We start from the raw sequence: 26,043 nt of genomic DNA, 5'->3' as shown, positions 1-26,043 counted from the left end.
TCTCTCTAGTTATGGCAACGTCACACACTTCTACCCCAGGACACTCAAATTTCTGGCATACTGCTAGTGTCTTCCACAGTGAAGACAGATGCAAAATACTTATTCAGTTCATTCTCCATTTCTTTGTCTCCCATTACTCCCTCTCTAGCATCACTCTTCACCAGTATGAAATCTACTCTCTTTTACACCTCATGTATCTAAAAAATGTTTGGTATCCTCTTTAATATTATTGGCTAACTTCGTATTCCATCTTTTCCTTCTTATGGAGGTGTATAAGATGGTAAGAGGCATTGATCGTGTGAATAGTCAGAGGTTTTTTGACAGGGCTGAGTGGCTAGCACGAGAGGGCACAGGTTTAAGGTGTTTGTGCTTACAGAGGAGATGTCAGGGTATGTTTTTTTACGCAGAGAGTGGTGAGTGTGTGGAATGGGCTGCTGCCGGCGGTGGTGGAGTTGGAAGTGATAGGGTCTTTTAAGAGACTCCTGGATGGCTACATGGAGCTTAGAAAAATAGAGGGCTATGGATAAGGCCTAGGTAGTTCTAAGGTAGGGACATGTTTAACACAGCTTTGTGGGCCGAAGGGCCTGTATTGTGCTGTAGGTTTTCTATGTTTCTATCACTTTTGTTAGTTGCCTTGTTAGTTTTTGAAAGCTTCCCAATCCTCTAACTTACCACTCATTTTTGCTCTATTATTTGCCCTCCCTTTGGCTTTTACATTGGCTTTGACTTCCCTTGTTGGCCATGGTTGTGTCATCCTGCCTTTAGAATACTTCTTCTTTAGGATCAATATATCCTGTGCCTTCCGAATTGCTTCCAGAAATTCCAGCCATTGCTGCTCTGCCATCATCCCTGCCTGTGTTCTTTTCCAATCAAATTTGGCCAACTCCGCTCTCATCCTCTGTAATTCCCTTTACTCCACCGTAAAACTGGTACATCTGACTTTAGCTTCTTCCTCTCAAATTTCAGGGTGAATTCAATCATATTATGATCATTTTCCCTTAAGGGTTCTTTTGCCTGAAGCTCTCTAATCCTGGTTCATTGCACAACACCCAATCCAGAATAGCTGATCCTTAGGGGGCTCAACCGGGAGCTGCTCTAAAAAGCCATCTCATAGGTATTCTAGAAACTTCTCCTCTTGGAACCCAGCACCAACCTGATTTTCCCAATCTACTGCATACTGAAGTCCCCCATGAGGATTGTAACATTGCCCTTTTGGCCTGCATTTTGTATCTCCCGTTGTAACTTGTAAACCCCATCCTTACTCCTTTTGGGGGTCTGTATACAACTTCCTTCAGGGTCTTTTTACCCTTGTAGTTCATTAGCTCTATCCACAATGATTCAACACTTTCCAACCCTGTTACCTTTTTCTAATGATTTGAATTCATTTTTTACCAACAGAGCAATGCCACCCCATCTGCCTTCCTGCCTGTCCTTTCTATACAATGTGTACCCTTGGACGTTAAGCTCCTGGCTATAATCTTCATTCAGCCATGACCCGGTGATGCCTACAACCTCATACCTGCCAATCTGTAACTGTACTACAAGTTCATGGACCCTGGTCTGTATACTGTGCTCATTCAAACACAACACCTTCAGTCCTGTATCCACCTTTCTGTCCACCATTTACGTTGCATCTCATCCTGTTGACTGTAATTCTGCCCGATCACCATCCTCTCCTTGCTCACTGCACATTGCCTCTGTTTGTCAACCAACTACCTCATCCTCAGCCCTATTCCTCTGGTTCCCACCCCCCTGACAAATTAGTTTAAACCCACCTGAACGATTCTAGTCAACCTTCCCTCAAGGATATTGGACCCCCTCGGGTTCAGGTGTAACCTGTCCTTTTTCTGCAGCTCATTCCTTCCTCAGAAGAGATCCCAATGATCCAAACATCTGAAACCCAGCCACTGCACCAGTTCCCCACCTGCCAAACCATCCTATCCTTACCCTCAGTGGCTGCTCACCTGCCACTTGAGAAAGCCGTGGGCCCGGTCTGAGACATCCCTGACCTGGCACCTGGGAGACAACGTCCCATCCGGGAGTCTCTATCGCACTCAGTTCCTCTGACTGTGGAATCTCCTCTCACCTGCGGTCCTCTTCACCCCTCTTCTCTTCTGAGCCACAGCGCCAGACTCAGCGCGGAGACCTGGTCACTGCGACTCCCCCCCGCCGCCCGGTAGGTCGTCCCCCTTAGCAGTGTCTAAATGGTATACCTGTCACTGAGGGGAATGGCCACAGGGGTGCTCTCTGGCTTCCCCCTCCTGACCTGTCTCCTGCAACCCCAGGGTGGCTACCTCCCTGTAGCTCCGATCTATTACCCCTCAGTTCCTCAACACGCTCTCGGAGGAGCTGCAGCTCAGTCCAGCCGGTGCAGATGTGGTCATCCGGGAGGCTGGAGGTCTCCCAGACTTGCCACATCTCACGCACAGAGCAAATCACTGCCCCTGGAGCCACCCTCACTGCACTACTACGCTCTAACAGACGAGGAATGAAGAATTAAGAACAAAAAGAGAGACTTACCAGATTCTTTACCCTACCTGAGCCTAGGCCACTCCGAGCACTGACCCACTCACAACAATGGCCACTCCAAGAAATGGAGCAATATTCCCAGCACCACCTACTTTTATCTCAGAATTCCAGCATCTGCGGTTGTATCTCACAACAGAGGTGAGTCGGCAGGGGCTCCGACATAGGCGGAGGGATCACTGGGTGAGGGGAAGGGGATCAGAGTCCACGATACCACTGTAGTATCAGCAGTGAACGTGACGATGCGGTTCCAGCTGGATCTGTTGGTGCAGTGGTGAGTCGTGTTCACGCTGCCGACTGCCCGATCCAGCTCGCGCCCATTCAAGTCCGCTGCTGACACGAAAGTGGTTGCTCTCATCAGCAACGATGATACAGAGAGGCTTGTCAGACAGTCTCGGCACGGACTGGATGAAAGGGACTAGTGAAGGAACAGGGTGAACATTCTCTACTACACATCAATGTCTCTGCCTGGGAGAGTGTGAAGAGCACAAAGTTCCTTTGTGTGCACATAATAGGCAATCTAACCTGGACCCACAACATCTCCTCACTACTCAAGATGGCACAGCAGTGTCTACACTTTCTGATGTGTACAGGCTCCCCATCCCCATCCTAACAACTTTCGAGTATCCTGTCCGGCTGCATCTTTGTGCGGTATGGAAGCTGCGAGATATCAGACCACGAGACAGAAGACAGTAAAAACCACCGAGAGGATCACCAGGGTCTCTCCCCCCCCCCCCCCTCTATTTGTGGCATTTACTGGGAGCATTGTATACCAACAGCCCAAAGCATTGTTGAGGATCCGTCCCACCATCCCACAATCTCTCTGACCCACTACCATCAGGAAGGGGGTACAGGAGCTTCAGGGCTCCGACTGCCAGACTGGGTAACAGCCTCTTCCCTCGAGCCGTGAGACGAATGAATACCCTGTCACCACCGAGGTCTGGTCACTGGGACAGGGAGCTGTTGACTGTTTACCCGTGCTGCCCACAACATGCTATGTTATTAACTTATTTGTGATAATATTTTATTTTATGTACTGCCTGATCACGGGTGCACTGTGGTCTGGAAGAATTTCCGGTTGTATATATGTACACTCAGATGACAATAAACTTGAATTTGAGTTTGCTAGACATGGTCCTCCAGCGGTTGGAGGACGCTGCGGCGTGACGAAAGGCAGACACTAGGGGTCAGTCTCGGGCCGTCCTGCTGACCGGCTGGAGATGCCCTCTGGTGGTGTGCTGCAGTACTGCAGGCGATCGGCTCCGCCTTCGCCCCTATTCCAGGGAACAGACCCTGACGCTTAATTGCCAGCCAACCGCTTGTGGGAGACTCATAGAAACATAGACAATAGGTGCAGGAGTAGGCCCTTCGGCCCTGCACCGCCATTCAGTATGATCATGGCTGATCATCCCACTCAGAACCCTGTACCTGCTTTCTCTCCATACCCCCTGATCCCTTTAGCCACAAGGGCCATATCTAACTCCCTCTTAAATATAGCCAATGAACCGGCCTCAACTGTTTCCTGTGGCAAAGAATTCCACAGATTCACCACTCTCTGTGTGAAGAAGTTTTTCCTCATCTCGGTCCTAAAAGGATTCCCCTTTATCCTTAAACTGTGACCCCTCGTTCTGGACTTCCCCAACATCGGAAACAATCTTCCTGCATCTAGGCTGTCCAATCCCTTTAGAATTTTATACATTTCAATAAGATCCCCCCTCAATCTTCTAAATTCCAGTGAGTATAAGCCTAGTCGATCCAATCTTTCTTCATATGAAAGTCCTGCCATCCCAGGAATCAATCTGGTGAACCTTCTCTGTACTCCCTCTATGGCAAGAATGTCTTTCCTCAGATTAGGGGACCAAAACTTGGTGGGTCCACGTCCCTATCAGGGGTTTTTCCCCACTGCAGGAACTCAGACATGTAACTCAGGCTGGTGCTCCCAGAGGGACTCCTGCATTGCAGGAGGGAATGCCACAAGTTAGGAGGGGCGGCGAGGGGGGTAGCGCCAGGTTGTGGTAGGGCTGGTAAGGAGGGAAGGGTAGTGAGGAGGGCAGCGGTGTGGGAGGGACGGTGAGGAGGGAGGGGCAGTGAGGAGGCAGCGGTGTGGGAGGGACGGTGAGGAGGGAGGGGCGGCGAGGGGGGAGCGCCAGGTTGTAGTAGGGCTGGTAAGGAGGGAGTGTCTCCCTGTGGGAGGGGTAGTGAGGAGGCAGCGGTATGGGAGGGACGGTGAGGAGGGAGGGGCAGTGAGGAGGCAGCGGTGTGGGAGGGACGGTGAGGAGGGAGGGGTAGTGAGGAGGCAGCGGTGTGGGAGGGACGGTGAGGAGGGAGGGGTAGTGAGGAGGCAGCGGTGTGGGAGGGACGGTGAGGAGGGAGGGGTAGTGAGGAGGCAGCGGTGTGGGAGGGACGGTGAGGAGGGAGGGGTAGTGAGGAGGCAGCGGTGTGGGAGGGACGGTGAGGAGGGAGGGGTAGTGAGGAGGCAGCGGTGTGGGAGGGACGGTGAGGAGGGAGGGGTAGTGAGGAGGCAGCGGTGTGGGAGGGACGGTGAGGAGGGAGGGGTAGTGAGGAGGCAGCGGTGTGGGAGGGACGGTGAGGAGGGAGGGGTAGTGAGGAGGCAGCGGTGTGGGAGGGACGGTGAGGAGGGAGGGGCAGTGAGGAGGCAGCGGTGTGGGAGGGACGGTGAGGAGGGAGGGGTAGTGAGGAGGCAGCGGTGTGGGAGGGACGGTGAGGAGGGAGGGGTAGTGAGGAGGCAGCGGTGTGGGAGGGACGGTGAGGAGGGAGGGGTAGTGAGGAGGCAGCGGTGTGGGAGGGACGGTGAGGAGGGAGGGGTAGTGAGGAGGCAGCGGTGTGGGAGGGACGGTGAGGAGGGAGGGGCAGCGAGGGGGGAGCGCCAGGTTGTAGTAGGGCTGGTAAGGAGGGAGTGCCTCCCTGTGGGAGGGGTAGTGAGGAGGCAGCGGTGTGGGAGGGACGGTGAGGAGGGAGGGGCAGCGAGGGGGGAGCGCCAGGTTGTAGTAGGGCTGGTAAGGAGGGAGTGCCTCCCTGTGGGAGGGGTAGTGAGGAGGCAGCGGTGTGGGAGGGACGGTGAGGAGGGAGGGGTAGTGAGGAGGCAGCGGTGTGGGAGGGACGGTGAGGAGGGAGGGGCAGCGAGGGGGGAGCGCCAGGTTGTGGTAGGGCTGGTAAGGAGGAAGGGGTAGTGAGGAGGCAGCGGTGTGGGAGGGACGGAGGGGCAGTGAGAATAGAATGACCCTTTGTGGTGGAGGAGCCTCTCCCATCTTCTCCAGGGGATAATTAAAGATCTGCTGTGCGTTCTCAGATCTATCATAAGATATAGGAACAAAATGAGACCAGTCAGCCCATTGAGTCTGCTTAGCCATTCGATCATAGCTGATTCCCCCCTCAACACACTCTCCTGCCTTCACCCCATAACTGCTGATGGAAATCCAGATTCACTCTTCATATCAGTGGAAGAGGGAGGTAATCAGAAGGTGGTGCAGGCAGGTCAGCCCCCTCGACCCTGAAAGAAACAAAACCATGCCTTCAAGCTTAGCCTGCTGTCAGAATGGAAGATCTAAATGTCTCTGATATTTAAGAAAAAATAAACTTTTTACATTTTAAAATTATGAACTGTAAGAAAGTGAAAAAATGCAATGTTTCAATAAAATATAACAATTACAGCACGGAAACAGGCCATCTCGGCCCTTCTAGTCCGTGCCAAACGCTTACTCTCACCTAGTCCCACCGACCCGCACTCAGCCCATAACCCTCCATTCCTTTCCTGTCCATATACCTATCCAATTTTACTTTAAATGACAATATCGAACCTGCCTCTACCACTTCTACTGGAAGCTCGTTATTTAGTTTAAATAAACTAAAATAATGCTTTTGAAAATAATTAAAATGTACCTTTCTCCCAAAAAACGTCAACACTAGCACTTTGTTTATTGGACCTTTCCCTTCGGAAGAATCACCTCCAAAGGAATTCTGAGATTTCCAAACAAGATCCAGACCAGACACTCACAAATGCCAAGAAACAAGAAATACTTCATCGTTCCTTCACCATCACCGGGTTTGAATCCCAGAACTCCCGCCCTGATAGCACCGTAGGAGCCCCTTCCCCACACAACCTGTGGCAGTTCACGATGCCAGCCTCCCCCCACTCCAAACCTCTGGAGGGAGGCGAGGATGAGGCAATAAATGCTGGTCTTACTAGGATCCCGAGAAATTGAACGCAGTATCAAAGCGTCAGCAGCTAATAAATTCTTGCCATGCATTTGGGTGAGATACACACTTTATTTACAAATACACAATTTGAACATGTGTTTCAGGAGAGTGGGGGGGGGGTTTGAAATATTGAAGACCCTGAAGGGGTGGTGGAGAGGGGAGAAACTAGAAATGGGGACTGCTTTCAAACTAAGGGCATGCAACTCCTTTAAGAGGGAGACAAGGTGAGCTTCACCCTCTGGAGCAACTCTCTCTCCCTCAAAGGCAGTCGCCTGGGGTCAGGGCATTGGGTGGGAGGATGGAGAGCTGCAGAGAGGACTTTGCAGAGCTCCGCACTGAGTGCAGGAATCGGGAAGTCATGTTAAAGTCGAGCAACCCGTTAGTGAGACGGCACGCAGGGTTGTGTGCGCAGTCCTGGTCACCCAGGACACCATCCCGGCGAGGGGGAGGAAAGATTCACGAGGATGTCACCGGGTCTGGACGGACTGAGTTACGAGGAGAGACTGGACAGGCTGGGACAGTTTCCCGTGGGGCAAAGGGGATCGAAGGGTGATGTTACAGAAGGTCATACAATGATAATAGGTACATAAAGGTGTGTGGTCACGGTCTTTTCCACAGGGTAGGGGAGTCTCAGGCTAGAGGGAGCAGGTTTGAGACGGTAAAGTTTTAAAGGGGACTTGAGCAACTTCTTTACTCAAAGGGTGGTCAGAATATGGAATGGGCTGTACAGGTGGATAGAGGCAAGTACATTAACAACTTTTAAAATCACTTGGACAGGTACACGGATAGGAAAGGTTTAGAGGGATACGGACAGGTACACGGATAGGAAAGGTTTAGAGGGATACGGACAGGTACACGGATAGGAAAGGTTTAGAGGGATAAGGACAGGTACACGGATAGGAAAGGTTTAGAGGGATACGGACAGGTACATGGATAGGAAAGGTTTAGAGGGATAAGGACAGGTACACGGATAGGAAAGGTTTAGAGGGATACGGACAGGTACACGGATAGGAAAGGTTTAGAGGGATACGGACAGGTACACGGATAGGAAAGGTTTAGAGGGATACGGACAAGTACACGGATAGGAAAGGTTTAGAGGGATACGGACAGGTACACGGATAGGAAAGGTTTAGAGGGATAAGGACAGGTACACGGATAGGAAAGGTTTAGAGGGATACGGACAGGTACATGGATAGGAAAGGTTTAGAGGGATAAGGACAGGTACACGGACAGGAATGGTTTAGAGTGATACGGACAGGTACACGGATAGGAAAGGTTTAGACGGATACGGACAGGTACACGGATAGGAAAGGTTTAGAGGGATAAGGACAGGTACATGGATAGGAAAGGTTCAGAGGGATACGGACAGGTACACGGATAGGAAAGGTTTAGAGGGATACGGACAGGTACACGGATAGGAAAGGTTCAGAGGGATACGGACAGGTACACGGATAGGAAAGGTTTATAGGGATACGGACAGGTACACGGATAGGAAAGGTTCAGAGGGATACGGACAGGTACACGGATGGGAAAGGTTTAGAGGGATACGGACAGGGACACGGATAGGAAAGGTTTAGAGGGATACGGACAGGTACACGGATAGGAAAGGTTTAGAGGGATACGGACAGGTACACGGATAGGAAGGGTTTGGGATATGGGCCAAACATGAACAAATGGGACTGGCTTCGATGGACACCTCGGAGGGGTTCAGCCGAAGAGCCTGTTTCCACGAGAAGGGCGGTGGAAAGGTGGAGATGGATGGGATGAGAGAGAGGGGCCATAGACATCGATGGGAGACCCTCCTGCAGTGCGGTTCCATCAGCGCTGGCCCGACTGCGAGAGGGCAGCTCGGGGTGGTGGGGGGAGGAGACGTCCAGGCCACAGATCTGTGAATCCCTCGCCCACCTCCCCCATGGAGGGTCAGTTGTTGATCTGCTCCTCCTGCCAGGTGGAGGTGGGGATGGCGCTGTACGGGTCGATCACCATCCGGGCGCAGCGGACGATCATGGCCACGAGCAGCAGGCACAGCAGTACGATGAAGGCCAAGACCAAGCCCTTGTCCAGGTCCACCTGGCCGCTCAGGAGACCCTGGGCCACTCGCATCCCCCCGACCGGACCTCCCGTCCCCTCTTGGTTCACCTGCAGGAGGAAGAGAAAGATCCACCTCTTCAAAGTCAATTTGGTGAGTGACCCTCACCCTTCTCTCTAACCCCGTCCTCTCACATCCCTTCCCCTACCCGTCCTCTCCAGCACTTTCGCATCACAGAAACAACTCCTTCAGCCCAACTTCCTAGCCAGTTCCATTTACCCGCATTGGCCCATATCCCTCTAAACTGTTCCTATCTGTGTACCTGTCCGTATCCCTCTAAACCTTTCCTATCCGTGTCCCTGTCCGTATCTCTGTCCGTATCCCTCTAAACCTTTCCTATCCGTGTACCTGTCCGTATCCCTCTAAACCTTTCCTATCCGTGTACCTGTCCGTATCCCTCCAAACCTTTCCTATCCGTGTACCTGTCCGTATCCCTCTGAACCTTTCCTATCCCTGTACCTGTCCGTATCCCTCTGAACCTTTCCTATCCGTGTACCTGTCCCTATCCCTCTAAACTGTTCCTATCCCTCTAAACTGTTCCTATCTGTGTACCTGTCCGTATCCCTCTGAACCTTTCCTATCCCTGTACCTGTCCGTATCCCTCTGAACCTTTCCTATCCGTGTACCTGTCCCTATCCCTCTAAACTGTTCCTATCCCTCTAAACTGTTCCTATCTGTGTACCTGTCCGTATCCCTCTAAACCTTTCCTATCCGTGTCCCTGTCCGTATCTCTCTAAACCTTTCCTATCCGTGTACCTGTCCGTATCCCTCTAAACCTTTCCTATCCATGTACCTGTACATATCCCTCCAAACCTTTCCTATTCGTGTACCTGTCCGTATCCCTCCAAACCTTTCCTATCCGTGTACCTGTCCGTATCCCTCTAAACCTTTCCTATCCGTGTACCTGTCCGTATCCCTCTAAACCTTTCCTATCCGTGTACCTGTCCGTATCCCTCTAAACCTTTCCTATCCGTGTACCTGTCCGTATCCCTCCAAACCTTTCCTATCCATGTATCTGTCCGTATCCCTCTAAACCTTTCCTATCCGTGTACCTGTCTGTATCCCTCCAAACCTTTCCTATCCGTGTACCTGTCCGTATCCCTCTGAACCTTTCCTATCCGTGTACCCGTCCGTATCCCTCTGAACCTTTCCTATCCGTGTACCTGTCCATATCCCTCTAAACCTTTCCTATCCATGTCTCTGTCCGTATCCCTCTGAACCTTTCCTATCCGTGTACCTGTCCATATCCCTCTAAACCTTTCCTATCCGTGTACCTGTCCATATCCCTCTAAACCTTTCCTATCCATGTCTCTGTCCGTATCCCTCTGAACCTTTCCTATCCGTGTACCCGTCCGTATCCCTCTGAACCTTTCCTATCCGTGTACCCGTCCGTATCCCTCTGAACCTTTCCTATCCGTGTCCCTGTCCGTATCCCTCCTAACCTTTCCTATCCGTGTACCTGTCCTTATCCCGCTAAACCTTTCCTATCCGTGTCCCTGTCCGTATCCCTCTAAACCTTTCCTATCCGTGTCCCTGTCCATATCCCTCTAAACCTTTCCTATCCGTGTACCTGTCCGTATCCCTCTAAACCTTTCCTATCCGTGTACCTGTCCAAGTCCCTGTTAATGTATCTCTGTTGTTATTGACCATCCTCTGGGTGAAGAGCCAAACTGACTCAAATACAGACAAAGAAACACACAGACACACACACTGCAAACCTACAATCACACATACACAGACACACACCCCCACGTACAACACGTGCTCTCACACAAATCTGTACATCAGTGCACTCACACACAAGTGTGTACACATGTACTCATATACACATACACACACACACACCCATTCATGCACTTGCACACAGTCTTGCACTCATTCTCACAAAGATGCATGCACACACACACACACTCTCACACACACACACAGTCACACACCTCTCTCTCTTACACACTCTCACACACACACTCACACACACTCACTCACATACACACACAGCTCACTCAGTCACACACCTCTCTCTCTTACACACACTCACTCACACACACACTCTCACACACTCTCACACACACTCACACACACACTCACACACACACACTCACACACTCTCACACACACACACACACACACACTCACACACTCTCTCACACACACACACACACTCACACACACACTCACACACACACTCACACACACACACTCACACACACACACTCACACACTCTCACACACACACACACACACACACACTCACACACTCTCTCACACACACACACACACTCACACACACACTCTCACACACTCTCACACACACTCACACACACACACTCTCACACAGACACTCTCACACACAGACACTCTCACACACACACACACACTCTCACACAGACTCACACACACACACACTCACACACACACTCTCACACAGACTCACACACACACACAGTCACACACACACACACACACTCACACACACACTCTCACAGACACACTCACACACACTACACTCACACACAGACACTCACACACACACACTCACACACACACACACACTCACACAGTCACACTCTCACACACACACACACACACACTCACACACACGAAGGGGTGTAGAGGCCAGAAAGGGTCACAGAGATGGGGATAAGTGTTGTACCAGAGAGGTTGACAGAGACAGGGAGGGGAGTAAGGCCAGAGGGGTTACAGAGATGGGGCGAGGTGGAAGGCTGGAGGGGGTTATAGAGACGGGGAGGGGTGAAGTGGTTACAGAGACAGGGTGGTGTTGATACAATGCATCTGTGGGAAGGTTTAGGTCTAACGGCCTGGCAGGGTTTGTTTAACCCTTCGCTCACCTCCCGGGAGTCACCAGATCTGGATGAAAGTGTCAAATGATTGCTGGATTAGGTTTCAATGTCACAGTGTACTCACTGTGCTGGTCTGGGTATCACCGTTCTGTCCTCTGTCTTGTCCTCTCCCCTTCCTCCTTCGGCTATCGACTCCTGGTGCTCACCTCCCTCCTGGTGGGTTGCAAGTGTTAAGCAGGGGGCTGCCAGTGGGGGACAGGCATTGTGCAGTTGCCTTGGGCACGGAGAGGAGGGTCCCCTCCAGTGCACTGGACCGGGGAGGTGTCAGATTTCAGCAAGATCGTATAACTGGGCTGTGTCTAACCGGCCACATCCAGGGTTAGGTTACAGAGAAGCAGAACCTCATATGAACACAGAACGCAGACGCAGACACAGAATGCAGACACAGAACATAGAACACAGACACAGAACATAGACACAGACACAGAACATAGAACACAGACACAGAACATAGAACACAGACACAAAACGTAGACACAGACACAGAACGTAGACACAGACACAGAACATAGAACACAGACACAGAACATAGACACAGACACAGAACATAGAACACAGACACAGAACATAGAACACAGACACAGAACATAGACACAGAACATAGACACAGACACAGAACATAGAACACAGACACAGAACATAGAACACAGACACAGAACGTAGACACAGACACAGAACATAGAACACAGAACACAGACACAGAACACAAAACATAGAACACAGACACAGAACATAGAACACAGACATAGAACACAGAACACAAAACATAGAACACAGACACAGAATGCAGACACAGAACATAGAACACAGACACAGAACATAGACACAGACACAGAACATAGAACACAGACACAGAACATAGAACACAGACACAGAACGTAGACACAGAACATAGAACACAGACACAGAACATAGAACACAGACACAGAACATAGAACACAGACACAGAACATAGACACAGACACAGAACATAGACACAGACACAGAACATAGAACACAGACACAGAACGTAGACACAGACACAGAACGTAGACACAGACACAGAACATAGAACACAGAACACAGACACAGAACACAAAACATAGAACACAGACACAGAACACAGACACAGAACATAGAACACAGACATAGAACACAGAACACAAAACATAGAACACAGACACAGAATGCAGACACAGAACATAGAACACAGACACAGGACACAGACACAGAACATAGAACACAGAACACAGACACAGAACACAAAACATAGAACACAGACACAGAACATAGAACACAGACACAGAACATAGACACAAACACAGAACATAGAACACAGAACACAGACACAGAACACAAAACACAAAACATAGAACACAGACACAGAACACAGACACAGAACGCGGACACAGAAAATAGAACACAGAATGCAGACACAAAACGCAGAACACAGACACAGAACATAGTACATAGAACACAGACACAGAAAATAGAACACAGACACAGAACACAGAACATAGATCACAGACACAGAATGCAGACACAAAACGCAGAACACAGACACAGAACATAGTACATAGAACACAGACACAGAACATAGACACAGAACACAGACACAGAACATAGAACACAGACACAGAACAGACACAGAACGTAGACACAGACACAGAACATAGAACACAGACACAGAACACAGAACATAGAACACAGACACAGAACACAAAACATAGAACACAGACACAGAATACAGACACAAACACAGAACATAGAACACAGAACACAGACACAGAACACAAAACATAGAACACAGACACAGAACAGACACAGAACACAGAACATAGATCACAGACACAGAACACAGACACAGAACATAGATCACAGACACAGAACATAGATCACAGACACAGAACGCAGAACATAGATCATAGAACACAGACACTGAACGTTGAACATAGACACAGAACATCAAACATAGAGCACAGATAGGCAGGTGATAGAAAAGGGATGCGCTCAGACTGATGGTTTGAGATTGTCTATTTTAATGCAAGGAGTATTATGAATAAAGTGGATGAGCTTAGAGCATGGATCAGTACTTGGAGCTATGATGTTGTGGCCATTACAGAGACTTGGATGGTGCAGGGGCAGGAATGGCTACTTCAAGTGCCAGGCTTGAGATGATTCAGAAAGGACAGGGAGGGAGGCAAAAGAGGTGGGGGTGTGGCACTGCTGATCAGAGATAGTGTCACGGCTGCAGAAAAGGAGGAAGTCATGGAGGGATTGTCTACAGAGTCTCTGTGGGTGGAAGTTAGGAATAGGAAGGGGAAAAATCTACTGAGTGTTTTTATATACCACCCAATAGTAACAAGGACATCGAGAAGCAGATAGGGAGACAGATACTGAGAAGGAGTAATAATAACAGGGTTGTTGTGTTGGGGGATTTTAATTTCCCAAATATTGATTGGCATCTCCCTAGAGTTAGGGGCTTAGATGGGGTGGAGTTTGTTAGGTGTGTTCAGGAAGGTTTCTTGACACAATATGTAGATAAGCCTACAAGAGGAGAGGCTGTACTTGATCTGGTGTTGGGAAATGAACCTGGTCAGGTGTCAGGTCTCTCAGTGGGAGAGCATTTTGGAGATAGTGATCATAATTCTACCTCCTTTACCATACATTGGGAGGGAGATAAGAACAGACAATTTAGAAAATTGTTTAATTGGAGTAAAGGGAATTATGAGGCTATCAGGCAGGAAATTGGAGGCTTAAATTGGAAACAGATGTTCTCAGGTAAAAGTATAGAAGAAATGTGTGGAGTTCTGCATAGGTTCGTTCCAATGAGACAGGGAAGATATGGTAGGGTACAGGAATCGTGGTGTACAAAGGCTGTAATAAATCTAGTCAAGAAGAAAAGAAAAGCTTCAAAAAGATTCAGAGAACTAGGTAGAGTTAAAGATCTAGAAGATTATAAGGCTACTAGGAAGGAGTTTAAGAAGGAAATTAGGAGAGCCAGAAGGGGCCATGAGAAGGCCTTGGTGGGCAGGATTAAGGAAAACCCCAAAGCATTCTACAAGCATGTGAAGAGCAAGAGGATAAGATGTGAAAGAATAGGACCAATCAAGTGTGATAGTGGGAAAGTGTGTATTCACTATGGAAAAGGATCTTGGTGATTGTAGTGATGACTTACAGTGGACTGAAAATCTTGAGCATGTAGATATTAAGGAAGAGGATGTGCAGGAGCTTTTGGAAAGCATCAAGTTGGATAAGTCACCAGGACCGGATGAGATGTTCCCCAGGCTACTGTGGGAGGTGAGGGATGAGATTGCTAAGCCTCTGGCATCATCAATGGGGAGGGGAGAGATTCCAGAGGATTGGAGGGTTGTGGATGTTGTTCCTTTATTCAAGAAAGGGAGTAGAGATAGCCCAGGAAATTATAGACCAGTGAGTCTTAATTCAATGATTGGTAAGTTGATGGAGAAGATCCTGAGAGGCAGGATTTAGGAACATTTGGAGAGGCATAATATGATTAGGAATAGTCAGTATGTCTTTGTCAAGGGCAGGACGTGCCTTACGAGCCTGACTGAAATTTTTGAGGATGTGACTAATGTTACGTAGCCCGTAACTGGGTCACTTACCAGCAAAGATAGAGAGGTCCGTTGAAGTCTGATGGTACTATTTTTAACAGTATTTATTAATAAAAATACACAAAAATAACATTGATGCAAACATACAGATAATATACGTCGTCAATACTAAATCTAAAAGCGCGGGTCTAATAGTAATCAATAAGAAATAGCTCTATCGTTGTCTAGGGGATAATGTATTGTCCGATGGAAATATAAAAGTCACTCAGTTCATTCAAGCTGCAGCTTTTGGTTGGAGAGAGAGACGGAGGTTTAACTTGCCCATTCCTTTTATGAAGTCAATCCTTCGAGAGTCGTTGGGGCTGATTTCTCCTTTGTTGTTAGCTAAAGCCGTTCTTCTGTGGCAAGGCCCACCAATTCCGAGGCAAATGGAAAAGGACGCACGTGGCTTTCCACCGGCTTTCGCTATTACGCCGTTACAGGAGTTCTAGCGTTTCTTCTGGCGAGTCTGAGGGGCTGTTCCCACAGACCCTCTTTTATCCCCACTCACGGGGTCTCAGATGTCAATCAGGGTGGAATGATGCCATCCCCCAACCAGCCCACGTTGCCTGAGGGCCTCCACGCAGCACAGTACTCAATACACAATTCCGTCTCTAAGAGACAATGGCCGTTTCCCGTAGCTTTGTATCGCCGAGGGGCCAAGACATTTCAAATGTCTCTCTCTCATTTCCTGGGTCTCCTGACCTGAATTAATAGCGATCTTGCGATTCTCAAAAAGGAGGGGGCTACTTTGGGACCCTTCGACCCCTCAGAGTTGGGCACAGGCGTAACACTAAACACATTGATGAAGGAAGAGCAGTAGATGTAGTGTATATGGATTTCAGCAAGGCATTTGATAAGGTACCCCATGCTAGGCTTATTGAGAAAGTAAGGAGGCATGGGATCCAAGGGGACATTGCTTTGTGGATCCAGAACTGGCTTGCCCACAGAAGGCAAGAGTGGTTGTAGACGGGTAATATTCTGCATGGAGGTCAGTCACCAGTGGGGTGCCTCAGGGATCTGTTCTGGGACCCCTACTCTTTGTGAGTTTTATAAATGACCTGGATGAGGAAGTGGAGGGATGGTTTAGTAAGTTTGCTGATGACACAAAGGTTGGGGGTGTTGTGGATAGTGTGGAGGGCTGTCAGAGGTTACAGCAGGACATTGATAGGATGCAAAACTGGGCTGAGAAGTGGCAGATGGGGTTCAACCCAGATAAGTGTGAGGTGGTTCATTTTGGTAGGTCAAATATGATGGCAGAATTTGGTATTAATGGTAAGACTCTTGACAGTGTGGAGGATCAGAGGGATCTTGGGGTCCGAGTCCATAGGACGCTCAAAGCAGATGTGCAGGTTGACTCTGTGGTTAAGAAGGCGTATGGTGTATTGGCCTTCATCAACCATAGGATTGAGTTTAGGAGCCAAGAGGTAATGTTGCAGCTATATAGGACCCTGGTCTGACCCCACTTGGAGTACTGTGCTCAGTTCTGGTCGCCTCACTACAGGAAGGATATGGAAGCCATAGAAAGGGTGCACAGGAGATTTACAAGGATGTTGTCTGGATTGGGGAGATTGAGTAAACTCGGCCTTTTCTCCTTGGAGTGACGGAGGATGAGAGGTGACCTGATAGAGGTGTATAAGATGATGAGAGGCATTGACCGTGTGGATAATCAGAGGCTTTTTCCCAGGGCTGAAATGGTTGACATTGGAGGACACAGGTTTAAGATGCTGGGGAGTAAGTACAGAGGAGATGTCAGGGGTAAGTTTTTTACTCAGAGAGTGGTGAGTGTGTGGAATGGGCTGCCGGCAACGGTGGTGCAGGCGGAAACGATAGTGTCTTTTAAGAGAGTTTTAGATAGGTACATGGAGCTTAGTAAAATAGAGGGCTGTAGGTAAGCCTAGTAATTTCTGAGGTAGGGAAATGTTCAGCACAGCACTGTGGCACAACGGGCCTGTATTGTGCTGTAGGTTTTCTATGTTTCTACAGACACAGGATATAGAACATAGATCACAGACACAGAACATCTTTTTCTTCGGTTGTCCATCGAAATCCGATGATGACGTCCACTCCTTTAACGGTGAGATCTTCGATGACTATACAGTCCTATCCTGGACCCACAAGTTCTATTGCAGGTGGGACATGTATATGTGGTGGTGGTGGTACTGATGGCAACTATGGCTGCATTTCTCCTGGCTCTCTTCTGCTGTCTTCTGGTTGTTCTTTCCATCTCCAGAATACGAACCCCGTCCCTACACAGCTGTCGCCAAGTGTTACGGTCAGCAGCAACATCCTCCAGGTCCTCGGGTCTGATCTTGTACTTCCTTAAAGCGTTCTTCATCCGATCCTTATAGTGATTCTTCAGCCCTCCAGCTGAGCGTCGACCATGATGTAGCTGGCCGTATAACACTCTGCAGGGTAGCCGACGTGGGGGCATCCTTATCACGTGCCCCAGCCACTGCAACTGACACTGGGTGATCATGGCCTCAATACTTCTGCAGTTGGTCTTTACAAGTATTTCAGTGTGAAGCACCCGCTCACGCTAAGTAATTCCCAGGATGCACTGAAGGCAGCTTCTGTGGAAGTGCTCCAAGGACTTGATGTGACGGCTGTATGTTACCCAAGCTTCACAGCCGTAAAGGAGGGTGGTGACACAGACCGCTTGGTATACAGCGACCTTTGTGGAGGGACGAAGGCTCCTGTTCTGAAAGACTCTACGCTGAAGTCTCCCAAAGGCAGCTGATGCCTGTTTAATGTGGCTCTCGATGTCGTTGTCAATGCCGCTATCCTCAGAGAGGATGCTCCCCAGATATTTGAAAGATGGCACCACTGACAGCTTTTCATCACCAACAGTGAAGGCAGGTAGAGTGGGTGGGACACTGGTACCCCATCGGCAAACCACTTCTGTCTTGGAGGTGTCGACAGTCAGCCCCATCCCGCTGTACGCTCTCACCGCCACAGCAAGGACAGTCTGAAGATCCTCCGGAGTGTGGGCCACAAGAGCACAGTCATCTACATACTGCAGCTCCAGGACCCGTTCTCTATGGAGTTTGGTGGTTGCGTGGAGCCTCCTGATGTTAAAGAGGTTGCCATCTAATCTGACGTCCACTGCCACACTGCTGCTGTCCTCAATCTCGTTGTGGAGAAGCTTGGTAACACACAGGAGGAAGATGTTAAAGAGCACTGGTGCTAGCACACCCCCCCCCCCCCCGCCTCAGAACACAGAACATAGATCACAGACACATAACATAGAACACAGAACATTGAACATACAACACAGACACAGAACATTGAACATAGAACACGAACATAGAACATTGAACATAGAACACGAACATAGATCATAGAACACAGACGTAGAACACAGAACATTGAACATAGAACATTGAAGATAGAACACATAGATCATAGAACACAGACGTAGAACACAGAACATTGAAGATAGAACACAAACATAGATCATAGAACACAGACGTAGAACACAGAACATTGAACATAGAACACAGACACAGAACATAGAACATTGAAGATAGAACACAAACATAGATCATAGAACACAGACGTAGAACACAGAACATTGAAGATAGAACACAAACATAGATCATAGAACACAGACGTAGAACACAGAACATTGAACATAGAACACAGACACAGAACATAGAACATTGAAGATAGAACACAAACATAGATCATAGAACACAGACGTAGAACACAGAACATTGAACATAGAACACAGAACATAGAACATTGAAGATAGAACACAAACATAGATCATAGAACACAGACACAGAACATACAACACAGACAAAGACACAGAACATAGAACACAGAACATAGACACAGAACATAGAACAGACACAGAACATAGAACATAGAACATAGAACACAGACACAGAACATTGAACATAGAACACGAACATAGAAAATTGAACATAGAACACAAACATAGATCATAGAACACAGACGTAGAACACAGAACATTGAACATAGAACATTGAAGATAGAACACATAGATCATAGAACACAGACGTAGAACACAGAACATTGAAGACAGAACACAAACATAGATCATAGAACACAGACGTAGAACACAGAACATTGAACATAGAACACAGACACAGAACATAGAACATTGAAGATAGAACACAAACATAGATCATAGAACACAGACGTAGAACACAGAACATTGAACATAGAACACAGAACATAGAACATTGAAGATAGAACACAAACATAGATCATAGAACACAGACACAGAACATACAACACAGACAAAGACACAGAACATAGAACATAGAACACAGACACAGAACATAGAACATAGAACACAGACACAAAACATTGAACATAGAACACGAACATAGAAAATTGAACATAGAACACAAACATAGATCATAGAACACAGATGCAGAACATAGAACACAGACACAGAATATAGAACACAGACACAGAACATTGAACATAGAACACGAACATTGAATATAGAACACAAACATAGATCATAGAACACAGACGCAGAACACAGAACATTGAACATAGAACACAGACACAGAACATAGAAGATAGAACACAAACATAGATCATAGAACACAGACACAGAACACAGACACAGAAAATAGAGCATTGAACACAGACACAGAACACAGAACGTAGAACATAGTGTTATAGGGGCATAGAAAAGTACAGCAGAGGAACAGGTCCTTCAACCCATCTAGTACATGCTGACCCACTGCTCCCATCGACCTGCACCTGGACCAAAGCCATCCATACCCCTACCATCCATGTTCCTATCCAAACTTCTCTTAAGCATTAAAATCGAGATTGCATGCACCACATGTGCAGCCAGCTCATTCCACACTCTCATGACTGTCTGAGTGAAGAGGTTTCCCTTCATGTTCCCTTAATCATTTCACCTTTCACCCTTAACCCATGACATCTAGGTGTAACCTCACTCAGCCCCAGTGGAAAAAGCCTACTTGCATTTACCCTATCTATATCCCTCATAATTTTGTATACCCTCAAACTTTATTCTTCAACGAATAAAGTCATGGCCTACTCAATATTTCCTTATAACTCCAGACCCGGCAACATCTTTCCTGTAGATAGGTGACCAAAACTGTACACAATGCTCCAAATTAGGGCTCACCAACATCTTATACAACCTCAGCATCCCATCCCATCAATGAAAGTTTCCAGCTGGTCTAGATCACACTACAAGCTCTGATAGTCTACCTCACTGTCCACTAGCTCTTCCCCTCCCCCCCCCCCCCATCTTTGTGTCATCTGCAAATTTGCTGATTCAGTGAACCACGTTATCATCCAGATCGTTGACATAGATGACAAACAACAAAGGACCCAGCACTGATACCTGTGGCACTCCACTAGTCACAGGCCTCCAGTCAGAGGCAACCCTCTACTACCACTCTCTGGCTTCTCCCACACAACCAATATCTAATCCAATTTACCACCTCATCCTGATTGCCAAGTGCCTGAACCTTCCTGACCAGCCTCCCGTACTGAACCTTATCAAATGCCTTGCTAAATCCATGTAGACAACATCCACTGCCTTGCCTCAACTATCCTGGTAACTTCCTCGAAAACCTCTATAAGATTGGTCAGACATGACCTACCACACACGAAGCCATGCTGACTGTCCTGAACCAGTCCCTGTCTATCCATATACTTAACCTCATGACCCTTACCACTACTGATACCAGGCTCACTGGCCTATTATTTTCTGGTTTATATTTAGAGCCTTTCTTAAACCTTGGAACAACTTTGGCCATCCTCCCGTCCTCTGGTACCTCACCTGTTTCTAAGGATGATTTAAATATCTTTGCTGGGGTCCCTGCAATTTCTGCACCAGTGTCCCACAGGGTCCTTGTCCCTCAGGATTCTCCTTCACCTTGTCTGCTAGGGCAACCTTGTGCCTTCTTTTAACCCTCTGATTTCTTTATTAAGTGTTCTGTTGCATTTCTTGTACTCCATAAGCACCTCATTTGTTCCTACTGCTATACACCTTTTTTCCTTAACCAGGGCCTCAATATCACTTGAAAGCCAAGGTTTCTAAACCTGTTATCTTTACCTTTTACTCTGACAGGCACACACAAGCTTTCTATCTCAAAATTTCACTTTTGAAAGCCTCCCATTTACCAAGTACACCTTTGCCAGAAAACAGCCTCTCCCAATCCGCACTTCCCAGGATCCTTTCTGATACCATCAAAATTGGCCTTTCTCCGATTTAGAATCTCAACTCTTGGACAATTCAGTTCCTTCAGCCTACAATGTTGTCCTGACCCTTTAACCTACTTCCAGATCAATCTAACCCTCCTCACACATAACCCTCATTTTTTCTTTCATCCCTGGTGTGCCTGCCTCTACCACACCCTGACAGAATGTTCCACGCACCCACCACTCTCTGTAAAAAACTACCCCTGACAACCCCCCTGCACTTTCTGCCAATCACCTCAAAATTATGCCCCCTCATATTCGCCATTTCTGCCCTGGCTGCACACCCTACTTTTCCCTCGTACATGTCATCGGACGGAGTTCAGCAGTCAACAGGCTGGTGAAAGGGTGTTTGCAGCTTCCCTTCATCAGTCTGGGCAGATGAGATGTCCCGCCGCAGTTGTACAAGACTTTGGTGGGATCGTACTTCCAATGTTGTGTCCGGTTCTTGTGCTATTAGACTAAAAAGGAGAGTGCAGTGAATATTTCTGTGGATGCTGAAGGAGAGGTTGTCTGTGTAATCCCCACTGGTCCCTACACCCCTCCCCATCTCGGTAAACCACTCTGTCCCCTACACCCCTCCCCATCTCGGTAAACCACTCTGTCCCCTACACCCCTCCCTGTCTCTGAAATCTTCTCCAGCCTCTACACCTCCTCCCCATCTCTGTAACCCCCCCTTTGGCCCTACACCCTCTCCATTTCTGTAACCCCCTCCAACCTCTATACCCCTCACCTGTTGGTTCATATTATTGCCTCCTTTATTTATCACTGTCTGGCTCCAGAAGCCCCTTGAGTTCCTGCTTACCTCCCTACAATCTGTCTTCACCTTCACCTTCACCCCCGCCCCCCCCACACACACACCTCTCTCTTCCTCTATCTAACACTCCCTACCTCTGTATCCCAACCTCAACACCCAGGTCCCCGCACCTACCCGGCTCGAACTGCCCATCTTCCCTCCAGCCTACACCGCCCCTCCCTCCCCGTCCCTCCGCTCCTTCTCGCGTCTGGACGGCACGCAGACAAAAGCGTTTCACCCCGGATTCGGCACGGACTAGATGGGCCGAAGGAACTGTGACTATAACGACCCAGTTGGGGTAACAGAGGGAGAGAGCGTGTGTTCTTCAGCGGGTTAAAAGGTGCTCTATGATTCAGCCGACCGTCACCACAACGCGGCCAAGGATCTCGTAATGGAGCTGGGGGAGGGGGCGCTGCCAATAATTTGCCTTGAAGATCAAAATCTGTGCCGAACGCCCATTAGGCTGATGAATTATTCAAAGCGGCTGTTCAAAGATGTTTCGTGCCGGCAGGGGCTGGTTTATTGGGTTGATTTGCATAACATAGACCAGCCTGTGTCTGCGTTTCCCGAAGCTGCCCCGTGGATAATTAGCGAGGGAGTTCGAGCCATTAGCCGGCAACAGAGGGACTGGCCCCGTATACTTACAGCCCCTTGCCGCACGGAATCAGGCCCTCCGGCCCATCTACTCCATGTCTGCCCGATCTCGTCCCACTATTTGTTTAGTTTTTTGTTATTTATTTACAGATGCAGCAGGGAAAAGGTCCTTCCGGTCCAGCGAGTCTCCGATGAGCTACCGACTTTCCGAACCAACAGGACAATTTACGAGTACCCCCACTAACCGGCACGTCTCTGAAATGTGGGAGGAACCCGGAGGAAACTCCTTGCTGCCGGCGCGGGGATTGAACCCTGAACCAGTCAGGGCGTCGCATGTTACGAGGAGAAGGCAGAGGAATGGGGTTGAGAGGGAAATAAATCAGTCGCGATCGAATGTCAGAGCAGACGACGGACCAAGCGGCCGAATTCTGCTAGAACACTAGAACATTACAGCACAGTACAGGCCCTTCAGCCCTCCATGTTGTGCTGACCCATATCATCATTAAAAAAAGTACTAAACCCACACTACCCCGTAACCCTCCATTTTTCTTTCATCCATGTGCCTGTCCAAGAGGCTCTTAAATACCCCTAATGTTTTAGCCTCCACCACCATCCTGGCAAGTCATTCCAGGCACCCATAACCCTCTGTGTAAAAAAAAAACTTACCCCAGATGTCTCCCCTAAACTTCCCTCCCTTAATTTAGTACATATGCCCTCTGGTGTTTGCTATTGGTGCCCTGGGAAACAGGTACTGACTATCCACCCTATCTATGCCTCTCATAATCTTGTAGACCTCTATCAAGTCCCCTCTCGTCCTTCTATGCTCCAAAGAGAAAAGTTCCAGCTCTGCTAACCTTGCCTTATAAGACTTTTTTTTTCCAATCCAGGCAACATCCTGGTAAATCTCCTCTGCACCCTCTCCATAGCTTCCACATCCTTCCTATAATGAGGTGACCAGAATTGAACACAATACTCTAAGTGTGGTCTCACCAGAGATTTGTAGAGTTGCAACATGACCTCTCTACTCTTGAACTCAATCCCCCCTGTTAATGAAGCCTAGCATCCCATAGGCCTTCTTAACTATCCCATCAACCTGTGCAGCGACCTTGATGGATGTATGGATTTGAACCCCAAGGTCCCGCTGTTCATCCACACTCTTAAGTAACCGACCATTAATCCTGTACTCAGCCTTCTGGTTTGTCCTTCCAAAATGCATCACCTCACACTTATCCGGATTGAACTCCATCTGCCACTTTTCTGCCCAACTCTGCAGCCTGTCTATATGCTCCTATGTCCTTTGGTTATTTACCTGTGTTTGTCCCATTAAACCTTTCCTATATTAAACCCTCTAAACCATTTCTACCCATGTGCCTGTCTGAATGGTTTTAAATGTCAGAATTTGTACCTCTTTTTCGATGAAGCCATACTCTCGACCTCACAGTTTCCCTCATCCGGCTGCCCTGCACTCTGTCTGTAACTGTGACACTCTATTCTGCACTCTCTCTGTAACTGTGACACTCTATTCTGCACTCTGTCTGTAACTGTGACACTATTCTGCACTCTGTCTGTAACTGTGATACTCTATTCTGCACTCTCTCTGTAACTGTGACACTATTCTGCACTCTGTCTGTAACTGTGACACTCTATTCTGCACTCTCTCTGTAACTGTGACACTATTCTGCACTCTCTCTGTAACTGTGACACTCTATTCTGCACTCTGTCTGTAACTGTGACACTATTCTGCACTCTGTCTGTAACTGTGACACTCTATTCTGCACTCTCTCTGTAACTGTGACACTCTATTCTGCACTCTCTCTGTAACTGTGACACTATTCTGCACTCTGTAACTGTGATACTCTATTCTGCACTCTCTCTGTAACTGTGACACTCTATTCTGCACTCTCTCTGTAACTGTGACACTATTCTGCACTCTGTCTGTAACTGTGACACTCTATTCTGCACTCTCTCTGTAACTGTGACACTCTATTCTGCACTCTCTCTGTAACTGTGACACTCTATTCTGCACTCTGTTACCGTTTCCCCCTCGATACTGATGAACGGAATGGCACGCAAAGTGGGTGTGACAATAACAGAATGTGAATCGATTCCACTGACCACTACACGACCGTGTCACCCACAAGCCACAAAATAACTGCCAGAGGAACTCAGCGGGTCAATGGTTCCAGCTGAGAGTGTAGAGAGGAGATGGTCGGTGTGTCGAGGTGAGAGGGAGGGGTGGGAGGTGGATCCAGGTGAGGGAGAGGATGATAGGGTGAGGAAGCAGGAAGGGGAGGGGTTGAGTCTGGGTAACGAATGGATAAAGCAAAGGGAGAGAGACCCTTGGTGGACCAGCGGGAGCAGGAAAAGGACGTGGGAGAGGGAGTTGGAAAGTCAAATGTTCACACCATTGGGTGATAGACTGAGCTCTACAGATGTACAGAGTATGGAAACTGACATTTTATAAACCGCCAGGCGGACCTGAACTGGACCACCATGGTCATTTCATTATCGTGGGCACCAGTGGTTTCTGCAACCTTCCCTCCCATTTCTATTTACAGCTGCACAGACTGACCCACTGCTCCGAGCAGGAGTTTGTACGTGGCCTGAAAGCAGCGTGGCACTTTAGATGTGTTCTTCCGGTAATACAGAACGCGTATCACAATGTCAGTTTATTAACAATGAGCTACCGACTTTCCTCCTGTGTTTATTGTTACCATAAGACTAGAAGATAGGAGCGGAATCAGGCCATTTGACCCATCAAGTCTGCTCCGTCATTCCATCATGGCTGATCCTTTTTCTCCCCACTCTTCTCAGCCCATTTCCCAGCTTTCTCCCCGTAACCTGTGATGCTGTGGCCAATCAAAACCTATCACTTTTTGTCTTAAATACACCCAACAACCTGGCCTCCACAGCTCCACACGACCGGAGTCCTGTTGCACTCACCTGAATAATAAGCAAATGCTTTGAGAGGCTGGTCAAGGATTACATCTACAGCTTGTTACCACCCACACTGGACCCCCTACAATCCGCCTTTCCTACACAACCGATCGACAGATGACACAATAGTCACTGCTCTACACACCGTCCTTACACAGCTGGAGAGGAGGAAGAACGCTTATGTGAGAATGCTGTTCCTGGACT

The 26,043-nt window shown here is 48.4% G+C and overlaps 2 protein-coding genes across 4 annotated transcripts in view; one reads left to right on the top strand and one right to left on the bottom strand.

Annotated features, from left to right (window-relative positions):
* LOC140735795 (AN1-type zinc finger protein 6-like) overlaps positions 1 to 24,409 on the top strand; it is a 66,145-nt gene extending 41,736 nt beyond the window's left edge. Inside the window, exon 5 of one of the 2 annotated variants that reach the window (XM_073061275.1) lies at positions 23,053 to 24,409. In XM_073061275.1, coding sequence (XP_072917376.1) covers positions 23,053 to 23,345 — 293 coding nt within the window. In that variant the 3' untranslated portion in view covers positions 23,346 to 24,409. Of the gene's footprint in view, positions 1 to 1,398; positions 3,791 to 23,052 lie in introns of those variants that run through there. The other variant, XM_073061277.1, reaches the window with a different exon arrangement.
* LOC140735797 (cortexin domain-containing 1 protein-like) lies at positions 8,093 to 12,100 on the bottom strand. Of its 2 annotated transcripts, none has more exons than XM_073061279.1 (2): positions 11,683 to 12,100; positions 8,093 to 8,883 (listed from the first exon to the last, which is right to left on the bottom strand). In XM_073061279.1, exon 2 carries the CDS (start codon positions 8,845 to 8,847, stop codon positions 8,665 to 8,667), a length of 183 nt encoding a protein of 60 aa, XP_072917380.1. In that variant the 5' UTR covers positions 8,848 to 8,883; positions 11,683 to 12,100; the 3' UTR covers positions 8,093 to 8,664. The 2 variants fall into 2 exon arrangements, with proteins under 2 accessions (XP_072917380.1, XP_072917379.1); XM_073061278.1 differs by having other exon boundaries at positions 11,759 to 12,049.
* Positions 24,410 to 26,043: the final 1,634 nt, after the last annotated feature.

The sequence above is a fragment of the Hemitrygon akajei genome, chromosome 11 (genome assembly GCF_048418815.1).
Source record: "Hemitrygon akajei chromosome 11, sHemAka1.3, whole genome shotgun sequence".
Lineage (NCBI taxonomy): Eukaryota > Metazoa > Chordata > Chondrichthyes > Myliobatiformes > Dasyatidae > Hemitrygon > Hemitrygon akajei.
The sequence above is the reverse complement of the archived record's forward strand: the minus strand, read 5'-3'. Positions and strand labels throughout refer to the sequence as shown.

Coding starts and splice junctions, on each gene's coding strand:
- LOC140735797 (XM_073061279.1), bottom strand. CDS start 8,847: ATGCGAGTGGCCCAGGGTCTCCTGAGCGGCCAGGTGGACCTGGACAAG.